General features: G+C 46.8%; 1 protein-coding gene across 7 annotated transcripts in view; it reads right to left on the reverse strand.

The window, feature by feature from the left end:
• The window catches only part of MED12 (mediator complex subunit 12), a 37,223-nt gene that overhangs the window by 2,660 nt on the left and 11,637 nt on the right, over positions 1–22,926 (reverse strand). Inside the window, exons 13-42 of one of the 7 annotated variants that reach the window (XM_049827553.1) lie at positions 22,595–22,824; positions 22,073–22,153; positions 21,072–21,245; positions 20,661–20,805; positions 19,641–19,759; positions 19,347–19,490; positions 18,389–18,552; positions 17,998–18,129; positions 15,501–15,728; positions 15,156–15,300; positions 14,744–14,864; positions 14,002–14,103; positions 13,168–13,281; positions 12,742–12,905; positions 9,606–9,785; positions 9,351–9,422; positions 8,893–9,053; positions 8,639–8,800; positions 8,442–8,553; positions 8,104–8,193; positions 7,584–7,693; positions 6,944–7,079; positions 6,510–6,671; positions 5,602–5,979; positions 5,117–5,267; positions 4,709–4,914; positions 4,171–4,251; positions 3,709–3,926; positions 2,937–3,099; positions 58–204 (exon numbers count right to left, since the gene is read on the reverse strand). In XM_049827553.1, the coding sequence (XP_049683510.1) occupies positions 58–204; positions 2,937–3,099; positions 3,709–3,926; positions 4,171–4,251; positions 4,709–4,914; positions 5,117–5,267; positions 5,602–5,979; positions 6,510–6,671; positions 6,944–7,079; positions 7,584–7,693; positions 8,104–8,193; positions 8,442–8,553; positions 8,639–8,800; positions 8,893–9,053; positions 9,351–9,422; positions 9,606–9,785; positions 12,742–12,905; positions 13,168–13,281; positions 14,002–14,103; positions 14,744–14,864; positions 15,156–15,300; positions 15,501–15,728; positions 17,998–18,129; positions 18,389–18,552; positions 19,347–19,490; positions 19,641–19,759; positions 20,661–20,805; positions 21,072–21,245; positions 22,073–22,153; positions 22,595–22,824 (4,592 nt within the window). Of the gene's footprint in view, positions 1–57; positions 232–2,936; positions 3,100–3,708; positions 3,927–4,170; positions 4,252–4,708; positions 4,915–5,116; positions 5,268–5,601; positions 5,980–6,509; positions 6,672–6,943; positions 7,080–7,583; positions 7,694–8,103; positions 8,194–8,441; positions 8,554–8,638; positions 8,801–8,892; positions 9,054–9,350; positions 9,423–9,605; positions 9,786–12,741; positions 12,906–13,167; positions 13,282–14,001; positions 14,104–14,743; positions 14,865–15,155; positions 15,301–15,500; positions 15,729–17,997; positions 18,130–18,388; positions 18,553–19,346; positions 19,491–19,640; positions 19,760–20,660; positions 20,806–21,071; positions 21,246–22,072; positions 22,154–22,594; positions 22,825–22,926 lie in introns of all 7 variants that reach the window. The other 6 variants (XM_049827552.1, XM_049827556.1, XM_049827551.1 and 3 more) reach the window with 6 other exon arrangements.

Below are 22,926 nucleotides of genomic sequence, written 5' to 3' on the forward strand. Positions count from 1 at the left end.
GCACCGTTGGATTTGTGCTGGTCTATCATGTCCCTCTGCCTCTGAGGGAACACTCACAATGGGCTGCTGGGGGGGAAGAGCCTGCATCCCCAGCCCTGGGGGCTGGCCCTGTGCCTGTGGCTGAGGCACTGTGGAGACCTGGGGTTGCTGCTGTGGTTGTGGCTGCGGTGGCTGCTGCTGCTGTTGCTGTTGCTGCTGCTGCTGCTGCTGTTGCTGCTGCTGCTGCTGCTGTGAAGACAAAAGAGAAAGTACCATCAGGGAACTGTCTGGGCAATGTGAACAGCAACAGGGCACAGGAAGGGCTGAAGGAGGAAGGACATTCTGTGCAGTAACACATCCTCTTACACCATTTTCCTTTCAGGTACTTAAATTACCCAAATTTTCACCAGGACCCTGCCCTGGGCTGAGAAATGTCAAGAAATACAGGGACAATAATAAAGTTCTCCTGCAAGATGAGGTAACAATAGACGGCAGGAAATGAACTACGAGTCTACCGGTCAGCTGGGGAATGACCAGAAGCAAACAAGATACAAGAACAGAAAACAACTAAGAGCTACCTCAAGAGGTTGGCTGATTCATCTCTTGCCTCCTGGTTAAGATCAGCAATACTGACTTCACTGAGTATTTTGCCTGACCTGTTCTTGAAATTTTTCCAGAGATAGCAAGAGCTCCTATAACCTTCCTACACAATCCATTCCAGCTCAGTTACTCCTACCACTGGAGTTTTCCCTAATCTCTACTCAGAATTTTGTATGTTTTAACTTAAGGCCATTTCTTGTCTACAGCCAAGGGACAAGAACAGATAAGGGGTTTTTGGCTTTTTTTGAAGACAAAAGATTTGGAGACTTATCTCTCCTCTTGTCTCTGCCTCTCTGACTCAACGCCCAGCTATTTCAGCCTTTCCTTCTCAGTCACATTCCCCAACTCTTTGATCTATCTTGCTGCCCTTCTCTGCCACTCATGCCAGCTGGTGTTGCAATTCAGTAAAAGGATGTGGATAAAACTGGATGCAGTGCTCCAACCTAGATTTTGACAGAACTAGTTACGGTGAGAATATTCAGCATGTTGAACTTGGAGTCAGATTATACCCACAGTCTCAAGGTTTTTTCATTTCTCCCATCTGCCAATGTAGTTTTGAAGTCTCTAGATCAACAGAAGAATTTCTAGCAGAAACAGAAAACAACTAATGCCATCATAAAAAAACAACGTGGTGATGCTAGGTACAGTTCCGATCACTGGCTCAAAAGGATAAGGTTCAAACCTTGGACAGACTCAGAAAACAGACAAAAATACAATCAGGAGAAGGGACAGGATCTTATGCGAGTAGCTTAGAAAAAGCTGACCTATGGAAGCTGCAAATGCTCCCTAGGAATACACTGGGTAAACATCAGAGAGAAAGAAGAGCCAATAAACAACAGGAAACAGTGGACAATAATAATTGGATACAAGAAAGAGTCACAAACACATTGAGGCTGGGATCAAGGATTCAACACAAAGGCAGTTTCTAGAACAGCCTCCTAACTTCCATTTTAAACTAATCTGGCCACTTAGGTTCTTGAAATGGATGTTATGACCTGGGTATACAAGAAAGCAGATGACTAAGTGACCCAGGATACCCCTCCCAATCTCATGTCCTATCTTCTTGCAACAGCTGACTACAAACCCATGCAGGACAAACCAAAAGGCCATCTGTCCTTTCTACAAGCCACTGCATCATGACAGTCAACTCAAGCACCAGGAATCTGTTATGTATCTGGTATGCCTCTGATAATGCTGCAGGAGTCACAGTAACAGGGGAGATTTTGGGCATTCCACTTTTTTATTTTTTTAAGCAACCAAGCAATGTCAGCTAAAAGCTGAAGGTATGCATGAAAATACTGAGCTAGAAGTGCAAGCAGTTTGTGTGAGGCATGTTCTTTTTCTAAATATGAGTGACGGAGAATGCTAAAAGAAACCAAGTGAATAGTCAGGGGGTGCTACTCATCAAAAGGACTAAAAGCTGCTGACGGTGCTACAGACATTCTCTTGTCCAGTGCAAGGCAGCAATTCTCAAATACTGCTGACTGCAGCTCTCTGCAGGAACCACTGACTTGCTCAGGCCCCTCTCAGAACAAAAAGCCTCAGCACTCTGTGCCATGTAAAGTCTTCCCATATTCTACAGGTTTGCTAGGCCTTGTCATAAGGTAGGCAATTCACCAATTAACCCAAATTATTTCTGTGTTTCTCTGTCAATTGAATACATTTCTGTAAGTCCAAGCAATTTACTCATATCTGCATATTATGAAAGTATTTAATATTCATAAGACCATAATGCAAATCCATGGAATACTCATGCCTGTTGACACACGTGTGAACTTCTTGAAACCTAAAGTTGGGTCTAACAGCTTACTTTGGATTAGTTTTTCACCATCTGCTGTTAGATACGGAGTACATGGACTGATTCACACTAGATTTCCTGCCATTGGAAACTGCAACCAATGGTTACATTAATCTTGTGAAAAATGCAGATATGACCCTAAAAATGATCTTGTAAGGAACAACTTTACCTGCTCTTGTGTGGGGAAAGGGATTTTTCACTTCGTAGCTCCTGCAACACTTCTAAGACAGCTAGCTTTCTGCACAATCTTATAAGCTCAGCTGGAGCAGGAAGAGGTGGGATGCAGGCCACAGAGGACTAAATGGACCTTTACTGCTCCTGACTTCCCTTTAGCTCATGCTGGGTGACTAGCAAAAGGCAGTGCAGCAGATGTCTCCATCAGGGGAGGCAGGCTCTAAGGAAGGGAGAACCACCTAGCAAATTATTACAGACAGCCCCCAGAGTTGACATCCTTCCTGGCACAGAGGGGCAGAGCAGAGCATGGCAGACACAGAGGTAAGCAGCACTGGGCAAGCCTCCTCCAGCTCCAGCAGCCTTCCTCTTGTCAGCAACCACTCACCCTCAGCATCTGCTGCTGCTGTTGCTGCTGCTGCCTCAGGTACTGCTGCTGCTGCTGGTCAGGCAGTATCTGGCTGGGTCGAATTCCTGAAGGGACTCCTTGTGGACCCAAATGGTTCATCCCACTCATCATGGGGGCCTGCTGTATTGACTGGTGAGGAAACCTGCATGAGAAAGGGACAAGCTCATGGAGTAAGATTCACGGGCAGCCAGCTTCTTTAATCTAAACCCAACTTCTGCTATCAACAAGACAGACAGCCCAAACAGCCCCTTGCAATCCATGCTGCCTCTCTGCAGAAAGGTGAGGGACACCAGGGCCTCTCAAGGGTTTCATCCAACCTGTTTTTCTAGAAGCCCTAAATAATAGTCCTTGGCCCACTGTTCTGCACAGTTTGCCTGCTGGATTTATGCCTGCTCAGGACCAGTGGAAATCCCAGATCTAGCCCTTGGATGGTGATCTGTTGGTTAGATTTAAAACAAAAACGATGACTTTCCCAGGTAATTTTTCTCATACTTCACAATTCCATCTTTCTCTGGCTGGTAACACTGTCTAGGGCCTGCGACTAGCATCTCTGAATTTCACCGTCTCTCTGTTTCTTTCCAGGACTGAAAGCTGGATAAATACGTTCCCCTTAGGGTGAGAAGGACTTGGACGCTGTATAACACAGCAGGGAGAACAGGCTTTTCACAGATTGCTGTTAGGGTTGTCTGAGCAGAGCAGGGAAGCCCTTGATGAAATACAGCTTATTAAAATCCAGTAGGGTGCAATGTACCTCTGTGTGTTGCCCAAGGTGTGCCCATAGCCAGGGGCCTGCTGATGTACGTAGCCACTTGGTCTCTGCTGCATCTGTCTAACAGGATCCACCAGGGCAGGATTAGAGCTGGGGTGGGAATTCTGATAGGGCTGGCCAGAATAGGTAGGAGGTACCATTGTGCCTGACTGGGAGGGGTGCTGCTGAAGGCCTATGTGGGAGACGTAAGGTGTGTAACCCTGAAATGAAACAATAAGCCTTTATCAGTCATGGGGTAAGGCACAAAAGAGAATTTGGAACACAGGACATCAGCCTCCTGTAAATACTGTCACAAGGCTACTCATCTCTGGGATTCAGATTCGTGCTGCCTACTAAATGAGGAGTGAGAAGAGCCAAGAGGTTTCAGGATATAGCAGCAGAAATGAAGATGCTGCCCTGTGCTGGAGCCAGACTCCAGTCTTACCTGTGGTCATTGCCACTTACCTGGGAGGGCTGCAGTGCTCCATAGGATGGGGTTGGAGCCATCTGGCGCACAGGCTGCTGTCCCATTATGCCTTGGCCCTGCTGGAAGGTAACAGAGAAACACTTATTTCAACATCTGCAAAGGGCAGGACACTGCTGCTCTCTTCTCGGCAGCTCTCCCCAAACCAGACATTCCATGAGGCTGCTGTACAGCATGCAGATGCTAATGACTTCTACCTCACTCTGACTTGGGACAAAGAGGCCACTAACATCCCTAGCACCCCCACAGCCAGGATATGCCCCTCTCTCTGCCCACCAGCCACAGATGTCCCAGTGTACCTCACCGACAGCCTCCACCAACTGTTAGTGATGTGGGCCCACAAAGCAGGTGGCAAACACAGTGCTGCACCAGAGGAACAGACACAAGAGACAACATCTTTCCAGGGCAGAAACAAAGATGAGGTTGGAGAGCTCTGCCTAGAAGGGATAGCCCCAGCAAACAGCTTGGGCTTGCTGTACTGTGAGGTCCGGCAACAGCAAGAGCACAGCTCTGACTTACCAACTTCGCTTGAAGTTGCTGCCTCAGTATCTGTCCCTGGGACACTGGAGGCTGCTGTCTGTACACTGCTGGCTTGTAGGAGGGGTCAATGCCCATCATGCTCCCCATCCCTGGAGGCAGCACACCACTATAGGGAGGACGACTCTGAACAAGTTTCCCCAGTGGCATGCGTACAGGTCTGTAGGATGTATCCAGGCGAGGACCACCTGCAAGAGGAAAAGAAACACACTGACTAGTCACATGCTATTGCTGAGCCTTCTAGCTCCAGAATGACTGTTCACCACTATACCTAGACATGACAGGCAAAAGGGGAAAGTGTAGGGACCTGTGTAGGACCATCTCACAGAAGGGGTTCTTACAAGAGGTTCCCAAAGAGGTGCAACATGCTCACCTCTCCTGTGCACCTACCTGCTGGAAGAGGCTGATTCTGGGCATAGAGACCCACTGGTGATTGCCCATAAGCCAGCCTCGACATAGTGCTTCCTGACTGGTGATGCAAGAGATCTGTAGGCATACCAACTCCATATGAAACCCCTCGGCTAGGGCCCAACACAAAATCCTGCAAAGACAAAGAAGGAGTAAGAAAGATCAATGTGCACTGGGAATTCATGGATGGATGAGGAATATGAAAGGGTTGCGAAGTCCACAGGAGGAAGCCTGGAATGCTCTCTGAGCCAGGCAGCTTCATTCCTGCCCATCAGGGATTAAGAAAATGTTTGCCCTGCCCCAGGCAAGAGAGAGCAGGAGAGAGCTCCAGCACTCCCAGCTGAGAGGAAACACATCCCATCTTCACCATCACACCACTCTCAGGCTCCTCAGGAAGACTCAAAGGAGTGCTCTGTGACTAGGAGGGGTGGACATGGGAGGTCCGTAGCTGTTGGGCAGTCAGTTACCTCAGTTTTGCTGGCAGATTGGTTGCGTTTCTTGGTTTTGCTCTGTTTCTTCTTGCGTTCTTCAGTAGAGGTGGCAGGATTGGAGCTTGTTTTATCAGCCTTGGCTGGTTCTGCAGCTTTCTTCTCTGGCTCCAAAGCCACGGGTGTAGGAGGCTCTTCCTCTTCAGGGGGCAGTGGCAACGGCTCCAGGTAGTAACTGCGGGGCTTGGGTTTCAAGTGTGTGTGGTACAGAAGAAGCCTCTGCTGCTCCTCAAATCTAGACACCTTGCGATCCACCCGGACTGTCCCAAACCAACCCCATGATAGGGGGGCTGAGTGCTTTAAGCCCTCAAACAGATCCCAAGGGGAAATCTTCTGCTTTGTAGAGACTTGCAAACCCTTTAAAGCAAAAGAGATAAGAACCTCCAAGTCCCTATTGTTTCTCCTATGAAGGTACAGGAAACAGTGCTTTCTTCAGGCTCTACTCCACATGTCCCAATAAACAGCCTGAGCCCCTACTAGCGGTCCCAGCTCTTCCACATGGCAAAGCAGTGATTTCTAAAGGCCTTCATCAACAACTGCTACTCTCCTTCATCCCATCTCTGCCAGTCTTCTGCACACTGGCACTGCCCAGTAACTCGTGCAACAGGGAATATGGGTTTCTCTTTATGCTTTATACAGCCGTAAGTACAAAATAAAAGTTTTAATAACTTCTCAGGCCATGTAACACCAAGCATTAACACCCAGATTTGCCCTTTTTGGATATGGTTATGTGCCAGGTTGTCTGCGTGCAGCCAGCCACTTCAAGCTCAGTAGGCAACAAGGCGCTGCATACAGGTGCCTCCCAAGGTGTGTAGACTCAAGGCATCGGAGGACAAGGTGACACCTGCACTCAGGAGCTGTGATGCAGACAAAAAAACTTCACTTACCTCCTTTTTGAAGATGGAGTCAAATCCAGCTATTTTATTGCCTTTGGTGTCAATGAGGGATCCCTGAGGTTCACAGGTGATCACATCTCGGGTCTGCTTGGGAAGCGGCAGTAGCTGTCGCACCTTCTCCAGGCTGTCAGATTGTCGGTCTCCCAGCTCTTTCTGCACAAGTGGAATAGAGAATACTTGAAGAAACACTCAGAAGAAGTCATCCAAAGCCTACCTGTGCCTCTTCTGGTATCAGCCTCCAACCCTGCATTACTTCTCACCTTTGCACCCTTCAGCCCTACAGAGCCATTGGGGCCACCCACACTGCTTCATCTAAACAGCAGCAACAGGACAAGTACCATTCATGAGACATAGGTAAATCTGCATAGTTGGACAACCACGACACAGCACACACTGCTCCCCACACAGGGCCTGGTGTCCCTCACCCTGAGTTTCTTGACGAGATTCATGTATGCCCGCTTGTTCTCCTCCATGCTGCCCTGAGAAATGCTGGACATATCAGCAGCCAGGGTGCCATTGATAAGAACACTCAGCATGTCCAACACGGTGGTGAAGAGCTCACTGTTGGTCAGAGCAGAAAGGTCAAAGTCACCTGAGAAGCAGATATAAAGCCTCTGCCATCATAGTAACACCAAACATTATTAGATTGCCAAGAGTACTGCCTACAGTCAGAAGTGCCAAGTGCTCTTCAGACTAACCTCCCACACTAATCCTCCTTTTGCTTATACACCATAGGGTGTTCACACTTGAGTCAAGTGCTGTATCACAGATTAAGACTGGTCTCCTGTCTATCCATTCAGCTTCTCCAAAAAGCAGGCCCAGACTCAGCTCTCCCCTGCTTATCTCTCTGCATCTGGAAAGCCAAGTTTGCTCTGGATATGTCAGAGTGCACTTGGATACTAGGACCCAGGTTGTAGCCTGCTATTACTCTGAAGTGTCTTTCAGCTGTCACAGTACTTCTGACAGATCATGTAGAGAGACAGCTAGCTCACATGAGAAAAGGGGCCATGCTAACAACTGCTTCCCTTGGAAAGTGTATGGATCGGAATTCAGCCAGAAAGTTACTTGTTTGACTGCATGTCTACGGTGCCACTGCTGATGATGTCCAAGAGAAGCACAGCCCATTCGGTCGTCTGCTGTGTACTGCGCTGAACTGTGTCAAACATTCCTCCCACCTGGCAGAGAAAAGTAGTTTAGTTACAAGGACACCATTAAAAGTGAGAAAGGAGCCTAAACCAGAGCAACTCCTGTGCTACAGCAACTCCTACTGAGAGCTGAAGGAGACTGCAGTCAGCAGGACAAACCTCTGATGCAAGTAGTAGTGCTGTGGACTGCAAAAGCATTGAAATGGGAAGGCACATCTCCAAAACAGAGACCAAGGCTGTGGATTTCATCCTAGTGAAATAGAGCAAGGGAGTTTCTCCATGCACGCTATCCCACTCAGGGCTCAAGCAGCAAAAGTGCCTCTACTTCCTTGCCACTGGACATATACAGTCCCTCCAGTGTATGCATATTCCAAAAGAAGGAAAAAAGGCAGACAACTCTTCACCCCATATGGTTAAGCTTTTTTTCTGCAACTGCTCACCAAATTCAGCCGCAGTTTCAGGGCCTCGTGCATCAGCTGCTTGGCCTTGCAGTCATCTTGGTACTGATCTTCCCGCCAATTCGTAACAATCTAAGAAATTTAAAAGAGAGGACAGAACTCACAAGCTGTATGCAGAAGTTTATACAGAGCAGCTTGTACTACCCGCTGTCCAGTGACTCAGAGATGGTCAGCTCAAGCACCCTATACCGACCAGGGTAAGACCTTTGCCTTATTGAGCATATAATCAGACAGGCAACATCCCCGAGGACACGCCCAATAGCCTGCCTGCTGGAGGAGTAAGCCCTTGAGGAAAGCGAGGGGAGAAGCAAGATACCTACCTGCTGGACCTGACTGTACAGAGAGGTAAGGAGCCCTTCCCGCTGCTCATCCTGTCCCTTCAAGCATGTTAGCACCAGTGACAGAAATGGCTGCTGGCTCAGGAGGGACATGCTGCAGAGAGAACAGAGATGGAGCTATACTGCCAGGCTGGGGGATCAGCACTGCAAGCATTGCCTGCCCTTTCCCCAGGACTCACCTCTTCTGCTTCTGGCGGTCCCGCTCTTTGCGGGACGATGACCCCAAATGTTGTCCTTTCTCCAGTTCTTCTCCAGCAGCTTTCAGCACATGGCCCTGCACTGATGTTGGAAGCTTGGCAATCAGAGGGGCCACCAGCCACACTCCTGATCTCTCCAGGGAGCTGTGACAACACAGGAGAGAAAAGCAGTTTGCGATCTAACCTATGATTTCAGAATTGTCTACAAGGAAGTTGCACGCTGGGACTACACGTACCTGAGGATGGGTTTGGATTTGTTGTTGGCAGGCGTAGCACTTGCTGAGCTACTGACATTGTTGACTCCATTACCAGCAGAGCTAGCAGAGCTGGTCTCTGCTGACTGCTGGAATACCTCAATGGTGGCTTTGGCGATATTTTCTAACAAGGAGTTCATCTCCTGGAGATAGGGAAGAAGGCAGCCAAGTACTTCTCTAACAGCACCCACTGACAGAGCTTGCACATTTCAACACAGCTCAGTACAAACCCACTTTGCCAACTTCCCCATGGCTGCTAGCCTTCAGGTCTCAGACTCATCGCATCCTTCTCATGCTTGGCTTTCACAAGCCTGACTCCCTCTTTGTTTACTTTCTCTCTACTCCCACTTCTGCCAGGCCACCTCGTCACCACCTCACAAGCAGCCACCTCAACACTGGCAACACACACCCCTGTATGGTCCCTCTGAATAGAAACTCACATTGTTTGCTGTCTGCTTAATCATGAGCTGCAGCTCTAGCGAGGACTGCCTCATGGTCCACTGGTCCAGATTCTGCAACACACAATGCATATTTCATGAGTCCTTATCTCAGTTCAAACTACACCAACCCAGACCCTCAGCTCCCATGTTAATGAGTGTCAAACCCCTCAGAGGGCTGCATTTTGGACAGCCCCACTCTAACACTACATTAGGCAACTACTAGGACACACTTAAGATTCTGCCAGTAGCCTGCACCTGTAAGATGCGTTTAATCCTCTGGCGCTGAGGATTTTCTCCTTCCTCATTGTCCAGCAGCCGGTGTGGATAACAAATCAGCTGCATCAGCCTCTGGGCCTGTGTGCTGCTCAGGACAGGATCCTGCAAGTCATTGCTGTCTTCACAGAGGGACTTCAGACATCGCTCACCTACCCACTCCTGCAAGGCAAAGGCAGAGTCAGCACAGTCAAACTGACGTCTGATTCCAAACCAGCACCCCTGCTTTCAATCTCAGAGAGATGCAGGGAACACATCAAACTAAAAAACCTTATTAGTATGCAACTATGGCTGATAATCATTTCTCTTCATGAACTGTACTATCCCAATTCAGCAGGCGTCAGGCACAGCACAGCAATCACAACAGAGGAAACATCAACTTTGACAAGTCAGTAGTGGTGAAACACAGTAGCTGATTTAACAGTACACAGTCACTGCCATGCCCAGGCTCCATCAACACTGCCGCTTGGGCTCAAAAGATCAGAAGGGATCACTTAAAATTATTTGGTCTATTTCCTGCACAATAAAGCCCTGGAGCTGTCCTAAATTAAATAACTCAGGGCTGCAACTAATGCTAAACTAGAACACATCTTAGGGAAAAGCACACCCCTTAATTCTCAAACAGTTATGGAAAACACACTGCCATCCTTAGTAAAAACCAATGACTTTACTTCTCAAAGCCTGGAAAGGGAAACAACTGACTGGATGCAAGCCATTTATAAAGTCACAAATCATGAGGAGAAGATAGACAGAAAACTATTATTGTCAGCCTCCCAATTTCAGTTAGTGGTCCCTAAACCTATAAGAATAATAAAGGCAGCAGTTTCTAAAACAAACGTGAGGCAGGTACTTCTTCATACAATTTACAGTTAACCTGCAGCATTCATTACTGCAGGATTTTTCCATGTTGAAAAATCAATTCGGCAAATTTGTGAAATTAAAATCTACAGAGGACTGCTATATAAGCACTTTTGCAGCTGCAGAGCAAGCCTGATCAGAGAATTCTTCCACTGAGAAGTGACAACCAGAAGAGAAGAGATGAGGATCCAGTTCATGAAGCACAGGTGCTCCCTAGGAAGCTGGGAACAGTCCCTCTCAGCAGCAGACAGCACCCTAAGCACTAAGTAGAGCACAAAGATCAGAAAGGCTAAATCTCTGGTTTGAAATGCTTGTGAAACCATAGCCTAGATCTTCAACTTCATCCCGCATGAAGTTTCCACTTTGCCAATACATGTGATCTGGCGATTTCTCCAATGCCTATTGCATTTCTCCCCTTCAATGTCACTACATTATAATCTCTTGAAACTTCTTTTCCTTGTGTACATAATATGCATATCCTTGGGAAGACCCTTTTTGTCACTTCCTCAGCTTCCTACAAGAACTCAGACTTCAACTCCGATCCACTTCATTGGTATAATCTCACAAATAAATACGAAGTCAACTACCATCTTCAACCTTGAGGGACTTCTAGCCTCTCTCTCTGCAACGTTTCTTTACAAAACAGACGCCTGCACAGGCTTCATATTACTGAAACAGAGCCCCTGCCTCTTCACAGAACAGCACTATGAAAGTGTTTTCCAAGCGCTGTGGACAACTCCACCATCCCAATCACCAGATTCAGGTTAGCACCTTTGACTCAAGCCTCCCTCTTGGTTCCCACTGTGGTTTATCACAGCTCTATGACATGAACCTTTTCAAAAGGCCAGTCACAATTACATTTATTAATTTTAACAGGCTAAAGGGCAGACCAGCAACTATGTCATAATCATTTGCACCAAAGAAACCTTTAACTTAATTCCATAATCTGCTCCTTTTACCCACCCCCTCATGATGAAGTCTATTATAAAATATACACCTGAATATGAGATGCAACATTTCCTGAGTTTGAGAAATCACAACCTATAGTTTAAGGCATTCTACAGACATTTCAGAATTGATAGCGTGAGTTCTGCAGCATCCACTGCTCACACTGGAGGTGCTTATATTACACACATCATTTTACCAGCCCTTTACAGCTGCAGGAACCCTGCAGGAGCTCTGGCACAATTTGGTGGTACTCACTGGTGTCTATCGGAATGCTCATTCCTACATAACCTGTGCTGCCAACAATTGGTATGAGTAGCGATACTCAACGCTGCTACTCCCTCCTGTATACACGCACACTTACTTTCTACCTACTGTGAGTCGTTCCTACATAGGCTGGGACCAGCAAGGAAATATCTACTTCTGTCAGTGCTACAGTCAGATTTCACTAACACCAAGTATGTTGAATTTATGCTCATAAACAGGTGGCTCCAATTCTTCTTTAGTAGGCTCGTAACTTTGCTATGTAATGAGCCAATTAATAAACAACAGCATCACAATACATGAGGACAACACAGCACTACTATGTTGTTTACACATTGGTAATACAGAATACAGATTTCAAATTGTAATATGGAATACAGGTTTCAAATTGTAACTCTGCATCTTTCCTGTTGACAGAATAAATTTGCAACAAAGGCCAAGGACACCCTTCAACACCCATTTCCATACAGTAGCAGTAACAGCCACTTCACTCTGCAACTAAGTACCTTATTAGCCAGGTTTCAGTTCCTCAAATGTCAATTTTCCACAAAGGAACAGAAATACTGGTGCTGTCAGATTAGGCTAAGCAAAAGATTTTTGTTGTTGTTCCTTTAATTAACTAAACAGGGCACTGCAAAGCCCAGGGATACATTAACAGCCTAGCTGCAAGCAACACTTAAGCTGCATTCTGAAAGACACCATTTATCACTTCAACAAGCTGTCTTTCTCATGCTTATCTTCTTTGCCTCCAGCACACATCTCAGCAAACCACTCCCAGCGCTCCCCTCCTTGGACATGAGCCCTGTGGTGTTGCCAAAGCAAAGGGGACGTGCAGTCCCTGCAAACTGCAACACCTAATTCTTGACAACTGTATGCCTCTATTTTTTGCTAATGGTGAGCAATCCTTAGCGCCATCATGTGGCAGAACCATCACAGGTTCTATACTGATCTTGCAAATAAATACCAGCCAAACCCAATCTGCAGAAAGTCATATGGGATATATCTGTCTGCAGAAGGCATAAGGACAAACCTAGAGATGGGACAGACTCACCTGTTGACATATACTCCTTAGTACATACTTGGCATAAATATCCAAGCTAGCTGTTTCTACAGTTACTACCCGACCACTGGCCTTCCTGGTGCCCAGCTCATCATCCATGAGATCATCGACACCTCCGGGGTGGGAAAAGCCAGAGCCTTTCAGTTCTGCATCTCCTACAAGGAAAACACAAGTGTCACTTAATCATCAATGCTAAACCCAAAGCCTGACCCACAAAACATCCTGAGCTTTTGTAAACTCTCTCTGCAGCTAAGAGATACAAAGCATGTTTACAGCTCAACCAAAGGGCTTCAGGCAAGCCACATATCCACAAAAACAGATCTTTGGCCTTCTGTACAGCCAACACATGCAATACAGTGCCTTTCTCCCACACCCCTAAAAACATTCTTACAGATTCAGGCTAACGCAGGTACACACCCAGAACAAAGACAGCCTTCAGCACTGCAAAGACTGCTCCATCCACAATACGATTCTGGGAAGCTGCCAGTAAGTGACGATCACAGGAAGAGCGGATTCCCACCGTGGGTTTGTCTGCAAAGAGGACAATGGGGAAGGGCAGCACCCAGTGAGAAAGAAAGGTGCAGGCTCCAGAGCTGCCTGCATTATGTGCCAGCCAGTACCATAGAATCCAGCTCTGAGAATCCCGAAGCTAGTCCTTTTCTCAGCTGTAACATGGGGTCAATTTAATTAAGTTTCACAAAGCATAGTGCCAATCACACTGTGACAACTAAACCGTGAAATCCAAATGGGGAGCAGTGCCTGTGTCATGAACTCCAAGCTCCAACAGTACCCTAACCTAGAATACAGGCTGGGTTTAGAGATCTGAGCTATCAGGATACTGATGAGGAGCCAAGAACAGAGCTTCCTGGACTGTTTCCATCATCAGACAAAAAGGGAGTGCTGTAAAATAGCAGCTTCTGGCACCAAGTTAAGAGGCTATACAAAGCTCAAGACATAAAAAAAAAGAAGTGATCATTACCCTAATGGCTTAGTGACAGCAAGGCCACCTCTACTGGCTGGTTTCCTGCCTCCAAGAGCCTCCTCCCCAACATGCCTGGCTACCATGAAGTGACATAAATGGAAGGATATTGTTCTTTGTCCTCTGCAGAAAGCAGTGTATAAGGCTTTGCCTGCTTTATTCAAAGCAAGCAGGTCATGATCTCTAATCATAGGGTCCAGTATCCCTTTTCTTGGGGTGCAAGAGCCTCAGTACTTTCACAACGAAGAAAGGCTCTACTTGAATTCACTTACTGCCATCTTGCTGGCATGGGTTCAGCTGTGGAGTCTTAAACAGATGGAGTAAAATCCGGCAGGTCAGACGTGCTCCTGGTTCTGAATCCTGTTCACTGCAGGCTGTGTAAAGAAAACAGTCAACTGAGATTTCTTAAGCACTGGGACAACTGACTCTCAATCCAAAAGCTATTCACAGCGCACTGCCCTGGAGCAGCCAGTTGAGAAACTGCAGCAGCCTTATTGTATTTACAGATATGGAGCATGTGCAGCAATTAACATGCAAGTGAGCAAATCCATCAGTATTATCCCCCATGACATGCACTGCATTCTGCTTCCTCCATCTTCCCAACTTCACCCTGTCAGAGTCTGGATGCTGCAATCCCCAGAACAAAGCTAGGAAGGCTGGTAGCAGAGTAAAGGCAGCATGACCTAGGCACTGTAGGCCCAACTGATCAGCTGGCTGCTCTAACCAAACTACTAAGCTGAATCAGCAGTGGGAGTACTGCTGGGGTTCAGAGCAGAGTACACCGGTCAGACAGTGTGGCTGATAACATCTCTCCTTGCTTATTTTAGTTTGCACACAAACTCCAGAGAGAAAACATTGAAAAACCTTAGCACAACCAGTTTTGACAGAAAACAAAAGGCCAGAAACTCTCTAAAGCAAAACGTTCAATTTTGGGGTTCACAAAGTATCCATTAAGCACAGGCCTTTGGGCCAGAACTGAGACGCAAGACCAGCTTTCTGCAGGGATGCACTTACCAGCATTGAGGAGTGAGGGGATAGCAGCACAGCGAATCAGGTCCTCCAGCAGCAAGCACTGCCGGGCAATGAGAATGGCAACAAAGGTGGCCAAGGAATCATGGAAAGATAAGTCACTGACCTGGAAGAGAGGAGATCAGCCAGTGACCACAACAGCCTCTGCCTCATTCCCTCTGTCAGCAATTTCTCAGCTTGCCTAGGAGCTGGGGGGTAGAAGGGCCCATAACCCCAGGGTCAATGTCCATGATCAGCCCAGGCTGCAACAAATACCAAAAGGTAGCCCCAGTATTCAAAGCCTTTCCCCTGTCCTCAGAAGACAAAGCCTCCATCCATTGTTCATTTCTGCCTTCTCCCAAGGGATCCCTCCACTCCTGCTTCAATTCCTTTTCCCCTTTTGAATGTTTGCACTTGCATCAACATTGCAGAGGAGATCATTGAAGCCACAGGTCCCATTATTGGAGGAACAGCACAAAGCTTTGAGCACACCCAGCCACTCGGCGCTTAGAGACTTGCAGTAGCCAGTTAGCTCAGCACACAGGATAGCAATGTCGTTCACCCTGTTAAATAAATAATGAAAAAAGCAGAGGGTCAACTTTGCTACTCATGCACGCCATCAGGTCAGTGATTCTCTAAGGGATCCCAGCATCAGCTCCTTCTTCCTTATACCCCAAGACAGCCAAGGAACGGCTACTGACTTTCTTACCCTCACCTAAAGATTTTACTATCTCACTAGAACCATGAAAGTTCTGCCTCTCACCTGTCTGGATCGTGGTGTCCCACACACACATGCATAAGTGCATTACAGACAAAACTGTAGCGGTTGGCTGGGTTTTCATTGAGGCTCTTGCCCAGGTTGGTGTATGTAAAGTTATGTGCAGATGGATTTTCAATAGTGTCAATCATGAACTCTGGTTCCCATAGCATGTTGGAGTCAGATGGCTCAACATTGCAGTAGATTGTATTCTTCACCTTGGAGCAGAAGTCACTAAACAAGACAGGAAAGAGATTAGGAACACAAAAAACTAAGCTTCCACTGAACTCTGATAAGCAAAGCAATCCTGCACAAGACAAGCCCTCCCTGGGCAAGAATAGATGGAAACTCAATCACCATGTACCAACAAAGACTCTCCCAGAAGAGTGAAGCTGGTTCTTTGTTGTGGAAGCACTTGGAAGTTACCCATGGGCTCAGTGAACATAGCACGGGAATGGCTATTCCAGGTCAGATCAGTGAAACACTTAGCTCAGCCCTTGGTGTCAGAAGAGAAGAGTTTAAGAGCAAGGCAGGCATGTGGCAATACTGTTCCAGCATCCTTACCCACCTTGCTGGAACTTAGGGCTCACAGATTTTCAGAGTTAAAGATAATGCTCTCCTCAACAGATTTTCCTCCTGCAAATTTGTCCACCTATTTTCTGAATCCAGTAGATTTTTGACATTCACAACATGGAATGAGTTCCATGTTAACTATGAAGTTTATTCTTTTGTTTTGAATCCATCATTTCTATTCATTCCTTTTCATGCTTGTATTGTAAGACATATTGAACATTCAGTTTATTTTCCATATCAAACAGAACTTTACAAACTTCTATCATTCCCCCTCAGTCCTCTTCTGTGGGAAGGAGATTCAGTTCCTCCTAAGTAATTCCAAACCTCTGGTCATCTATCCACTCACCCTCCTTTAGGCCTAACTCTACTACATGGTTTTTGGAGTCTGTTGCCCCAAACCACAAGGCACAGTTGTACCATGACTTAAATGGTAGCATAATGATGCTCTCTGGTCTGTTCTCCATTCCTTCCAAAACAATACCTAACATTTAATTTGCTTTTTGACTGTTACTGAACACTATGATGCCATTTTCAATTATGTATCTGTTACAGCTCAAAGAAGCTTTATCCAAACAGTAGTATATATCCATCGCTACACAAAGTTTAGAAGGGAAAAGGGACAAACCTATGTGCATTATTTTATGTTCAATAACACTAAACTTCATCTGCCAGTTTATCACCTGGTCACCATCACTGCACCCTATTATAACAACCTGCAGCCATCTTCTATTGTTATATGCTGAACAAGTTATATGAAAAGTTTTGATATCACCACTCATACAACTTTTGATGCATAGAACAGCACAAGCACTAGCAGAGTACTATGGGACTCCTCAGGGAGGGATCACCTGCAAAATACAAACTCCCTCCCACTCCTTTTCTCCACCTCAAACCTATCGTTTGCCTGCTAGAGGATATTCCCTTTTATCTGTGGCCATTTACTTTAAGGCCTTGCTGAACAGCTTTTGCAAATTCAGTTAGACTTATATCAGGTTTCTCATTTCTGTATGCGTGATGACTCCTTCAAAGAACTCCAATGCACCTGTGACCACAGCACTCCCTCTTGCTCTCAATTCAGTCCAGAGAGACTTCAAAGGCTCTCACAGCAGCCAGTTCAGCCAGCTAACACGAAGGCACAAGCCACTCTCACAGCCCCTCAATGAGGGGGTAACACAGAGGGTTAGATGTCCCTGCAGCACGTCTGCACTGGAGACACTAATAGGGAGCAGGGGCTGTAAGAGAAGACGAAGTGAAGCACTGAACTAGGAAACAGGGCTGTCATGAGAATAACCCTTTCACAGGATCATGTAAGCAAAAAGCCAGGGAGATCTGTGGACTCCATCTCTGGGCTGCTAACGGAGGAGCTCCAAATGGAGCTGGTAGGGACACAGTTCCCAAGAGAAGAACTACAAAGGGCAGAAGGCCACAGAGTAAAGTAAGCCCATGGGACAGAGGCTGGGGGCAACATGAGCAGAGCAGAACCTGAAGAGCCAACAGGGGCAGAACAAGGATAAGGAGCACAAAGTAGCACAGGAACAAACCCAGAACTGAGCAAAGCAGGTTGAGAAGCAGTGCAAGTATTATTAGGGAGCTGAGCACAAGCAGAGAACAACCTTTAGGATGAACTGCTCAGCCATCAGAGCTTGGTAGGAACAGACCTGTCTACTTCTATCCTCTAGGAGTGGGGTAAGAACAGACCTGTAGAGGTGCAGAGGACTACTTAAGACAATTTACCAAAACTGACATGACGATCTAAGAGTCAAGATTATACACTGGGTCATTGCTGCCTGTAAAACAGGCACTACTCCCAAGACTTCAGTTTCCCATTGAGAGGATCTCAGGGACAATCCCAAACAAGATCACAAGCAAAGCTTAAGCCAAGGTGCTATACTGGTCAGCACCCACTGTATCCCACCTGCCTCAGACTCACCTAAAGAGCTCCCCAAATTTACTTTTGAGGTGACTGCAGGAGGTATACAGGTCGTAGAGATAGGCCAGGATACAGCGCTCTGCTGAGGAGCCATCTGAGCGATTCATGCCATGTTTCACCACCCCACACAGACTGTATAGAGACAAAAAAAATGCTGCAGCAACACAAAAAGAAAATCTGAAGGAATAACCTCATTACATAGATATCTCCCTGAGCTCACAGCAACAGTGCTCACTGGGTAACATATCCTGTCCCCTGCAAATTCTGTGAACTGAACCCTCAAGCACAAAGTTGTTGCCTTTTAGGAAGGACACAGATACACCTCTGCCCCTTACAAGCCCCCAGAAGACAAGTCACTTCCTTCCACATGGTGAGGGGAAGATTCCCTTACCCTTCGAAGACCTGAGCCATCTGGTCCTGGTTCAATATAAGGCAGGAGTGGTAGTGCCGCAGCACAGCCACGATGCACAGGCACAAGCTGGTGGTGTAGCTGCCAACAAGGTCGGAGGATTTCAACAGCAGTTCTGCCTCCACCACGCTCAGTTCATTCAGCAACTGCACCCAATGACAGAAAAACCCTTCAACAGCCACAGGGGTAAGGTATGGTCAGAAATGGAGCAGGCACACCACACCCACAGCCTATAGGACCTGCCAGGAAAGGGACTGGCAGGCACTTTCTGCCTAAAGATGTACCCCTGGAACAGCTGGCACCCCATACTTAGGCACAATGTCTCACTCAGGCAGTACAAGGGGCTGTCAGTGCTTGGGTATCAGAGGGCAATTAGGATATGGCCACAGATAGTAGCAGGCAGCTTGTTTGGTAATTCTGTCCTGCATAAATCTCACTTGGCTCCCTTTTTAAGGCTAACAGCCTCAATTCCATCAGCAACCATAGCAAGGTTTCAAGAGACACTTGGCACAGGCTGCTGAAACAGCAACAGGATTTTAGCAGGATTCAGAAGGCAGCCTGCACTGCCATGTGCCAAGGATCCTTCCAGGGGAGCAAGGTGGGAGAGCTGCCAGAGACACACGATCCCCTTCTAACTTGGAACAAGACCTTGCTGCAGCCAGGGACAGAGATGCAATGCAAGTCCTTTGGAGACAATCCTGAAGCCTCTGGAAGAATAATCCTCAGAACAGAACATGCAAGACTACCTGCCACAACCAACCTATTCCTAACAGCTGCAGCGCAGGAGCACCGCAATGACCACCCAGTCTGACCACCTCCATGACACAGGTCAGAGGGTCACCAATGATCCCAGGAGCAACCCAACTATCACAGCACAGATCTGCTGCCTTTCAGGCTGATGAACCCCTTCCCAGGAAGCATTTGAGCATGCTGGGCTTACCTGGATGGCAAAATCGATAAGACCACTGATATTGAGCGAATACTCCATCAAGTCAAATATGAACTGCACGTGCTGTACCAGAGGCAGGTGGTATGACATTCCCAAGGCAAAGCTGGTGATCTGTTCCAAGACATTGCGAGATACCTGCAAGTGCAAGACAACACACAGTACTACCTCCCCTTGCAGAAGTTCCTCAGCAGGCCTATCTCCCCTTTCCTCCAGGAAGCTGCTCTCAGTAATGCAAAGGGACACAGTCAGGGCCCAGGAAGGACAGCAGTCTTTAAAGTTTCATACCTGAGATGTGACTTGGTGCTGATCAAAGTGAGAAAGGTGCTGGAACTTTGCAAAGATATCTTCAGCTGTTGGGAATGCTTCTGGCTTGCTCTTTTTCCTCTTCTGGCCTTCCTCTCCACCTACCAAAGTTGGGAGGATCAGAAAACAGTATTAGGCTACCTTCCTCATCAGAGGAGGCCTAGACATCAGCCATCAGCACCTGCTAGTCCTTCAGCAAGATCAGCCCCTGCCATGCAGCATAGCCAAAAAGCCGGAGTCCCAGACCTTAAGCTGATAAGGATCATCTTGAATTCAAAACAATAAATTGCTGAGGAAGGAATTCCTAACCTGAGAATGACAGTAGGGTTAACATCTAGTTTATCCCAAGTAAAGGTACTCCTTGGAAGGAGAAAATACTTTTTCTCTTGGTTTAAAAGTACACTGATTCCCTGATAACAGATGTTCTGGATTGGAGATGTTCAGCCTCAAAACTTGTCAGAACACCCCATCTTTTAAAGAATCATCTTTCTACCACATTTCAAGTTGCCTTTCAGGAATCAGACTGAGAAAAAAAATGTTAACCAGATTCTCAGCTGATGAAAGTCAGAGGCTTTCTATTGATTTTGACACAGCTATCCAAATCTCCCATCCCATGCATTTAGCATGTGCCCCAAGCATAACGGCATGCATAGGCAAAGTCCTCTTTGGTTCTTGCGCAAGGACCTAAATGCAAGAACTAAAGAAAATAAAATTTGAAAAGCCAAAGTTTTGGCCAGTGTCTCACTCTGAACCCGGTATGACTTAATCCTCTTCTGAAGAAAAGTTCAATTAAATTGACGTTGTCTGCAGAAAACCAATTGCCTTACTTGCTGGCTAGTATGTTTGGGAACAGAGCACCATTCCAGACTCTCAGCGAATGATATAGCTAACCAGGCACCGTAGGTTATATAAAATCCTTTCACTGTGAGACTCCAGACAAAGGAGCCAGCCAACTGGAAAGATGCTCCTACTTCAGAAAGGAGTGGCTTAAGCTCTACTAACCCGTCTCTGCAGTGCTTTTTCTGTTTAAGACTTTAAGAATGTCTTTAGTTATTTTCTTGATTGTATGCCGAGCATCGTCCCGTTGTTTTCCAACCCCAAAAAGAACTACCAACCGTTGATTACACTCATGACTGCAAGACTCCTCCTAGGGAACCAAAAGAGACAACTGCATTAGCAACTATGAGGCTGAATGCTTTAATCCAGTTTCACATCTGCATCTCTGAAAGGAAAAGGAAAGCTTAATCTCAGAAGTTGCTCTGGGAGTAAGCAAGGAGACATCTTAAGCAGATCACCTCCGCAGCAGTGCGGGAAAGGATGACTGCTCCTTACCCTTACTGCAGGGAAACACAGCAGCCTCATGACCAGAGCACAAAGCAGCAACAGGGGAGCAGTTTTGAGCAGGTCTCATACCTGAGGAATAGGAAAGTGTGTTGCATACTGGATGTGCCGAGGCTGGTCATACAGGGATGCTAGCATTCCTTCCACAGACTTATCCTTCAGCAAAGGCTTTGCTTCCTTTTCAGGATCTGGTTTCTCAGGGGAAGGACTGGCTTTAGATTCACAATGCATTGGAGGAGAAAACATCTAGGGAGACATAAGAACAAAAGGTAGGTAAGGAACATGGTCATGCAACAGTGAAGATTGCTGAAGGAAGGTACATCTGCTCAGGCCTAAAAAGGAGCAGGAAGAGGGAGGGTTGAAGAAACATCCAGTTCTTAGGGCAATGACCAAGGCAATGTGCTAAGACACTACTCCCATTTTTGCTTCTGGTTCATGTTGTATATTGAGTTAAAAACAATAGGAAATAAATAACCATGACTTAGGATTTTGGGAACAACCACCTCCACAGAACAACTGAGGGCCATGGGAAAGCCACATAGCTCTGCACATCACACCTCCCTAACACGTACCTTGAAAGGCCAGAAATGTCTGGAGGAATGTATGTACTCAGGGATTTTTCAACAACAATTTATTTTATTACTAAGTGCTTCAAAGCATTCTGCAACCATGAAACATGCACACAAATATTATGAAGAACTGTAAAACCAAAGAAGTACTGAAGGCCATAGAGCAACTGGTCACTCCCAACCTCCTGGTGCTATCATGGTCATCCACTTCCCATCCACTTCCAAGTGGCCCATGTCCCACCCTGCCCAAATACTGGGCTGGCAGTGGCCAGCATGTAAGAGATACCAGGAATGACTGGGACTCACTCTGATGGACCCTGACCTGCATAAACAGGTTATATGAACCTTTTTAAAGTGTCAGCTGCCTTACAACCCAGCCACTTCCAGCACACTGGCTCTACAGTAGAGAGTACTCACACAAAAGCAAGGCACCTGCTGTCCCTGGTCCCACTGCAACATAATGACCTACTTACTGAGTAGCAGGTAGAAAATGCAGGAACATACCGAAAAGTCTGTCTTCTCCATGTCATCAAAGAGCATGCTGGAGTTATGGTCGATGTCCATGGGCTCAGAAAGACCTGTGTCCTGGGAACAGACGGAGCAGCTTTACATCTCAGTGATGCACCAGGGAACAAAAGAGTATTTGTTTACTACAGCACTCGAAGTCCATGTTGGACAGTGACAGCAATATGCCAACACCCACGGTGCCTAGCGAGTTGGAGCCTATTACACTGCAAACATCACAGACAGGCCTCACACAGCACCTCATGACATGCTGCTCTGCTCCAAGCAGTGCAAGATTTTCCTATCTACCACTTTACATTCTGCAGGCCCTTTCCAGCCACTTAGAACATAGCCTTCTACTTTTGAAAATGAAATGCTAAGGAAATAGGTCTGGGGAAGGAAAAGCATGAGTCACTGATACATCCTCCAGCAGTTAATAGCAAGGAGACTGCAAAGCTGGTAAAAATGGGCAAGCGCAACACAGGGATGTGTACAGGAGGGCCATGGTGCTCGTGGTCTCACCTCTAGCTTGATGCCACTGTTTCCCTCCGTCTCCTTCCTGTCGTGCTCCTCAGCAGGGTCATCGAAGGGAGAGGGTGGGCGAGGCCCATGAGAATCCATGGCAAGATCACCCCGGGAGATGAGTGTGCACATGTAGATGTTGTGAGAGAAGACATCATGTCGGATTAGCTCACAGAACAGCAGCACCAGGTTAAAAAACTCCACCTTCTCATTCTCCTTCCCAGGATCAGCTGAAAGGACAGCACAGTCAGGGCTATCAGAGTTCTTCTGCAACACTTTGAGCAGCACCAGCCACCTAACCTAGGGCTAGAGAAAGTGTTTCCAGAGATCTC

The sequence above is a fragment of the Accipiter gentilis genome, chromosome 24 (assembly GCF_929443795.1).
Source record: "Accipiter gentilis chromosome 24, bAccGen1.1, whole genome shotgun sequence".
In the NCBI taxonomy this organism is placed as follows: domain Eukaryota; kingdom Metazoa; phylum Chordata; class Aves; order Accipitriformes; family Accipitridae; genus Astur; species Astur gentilis.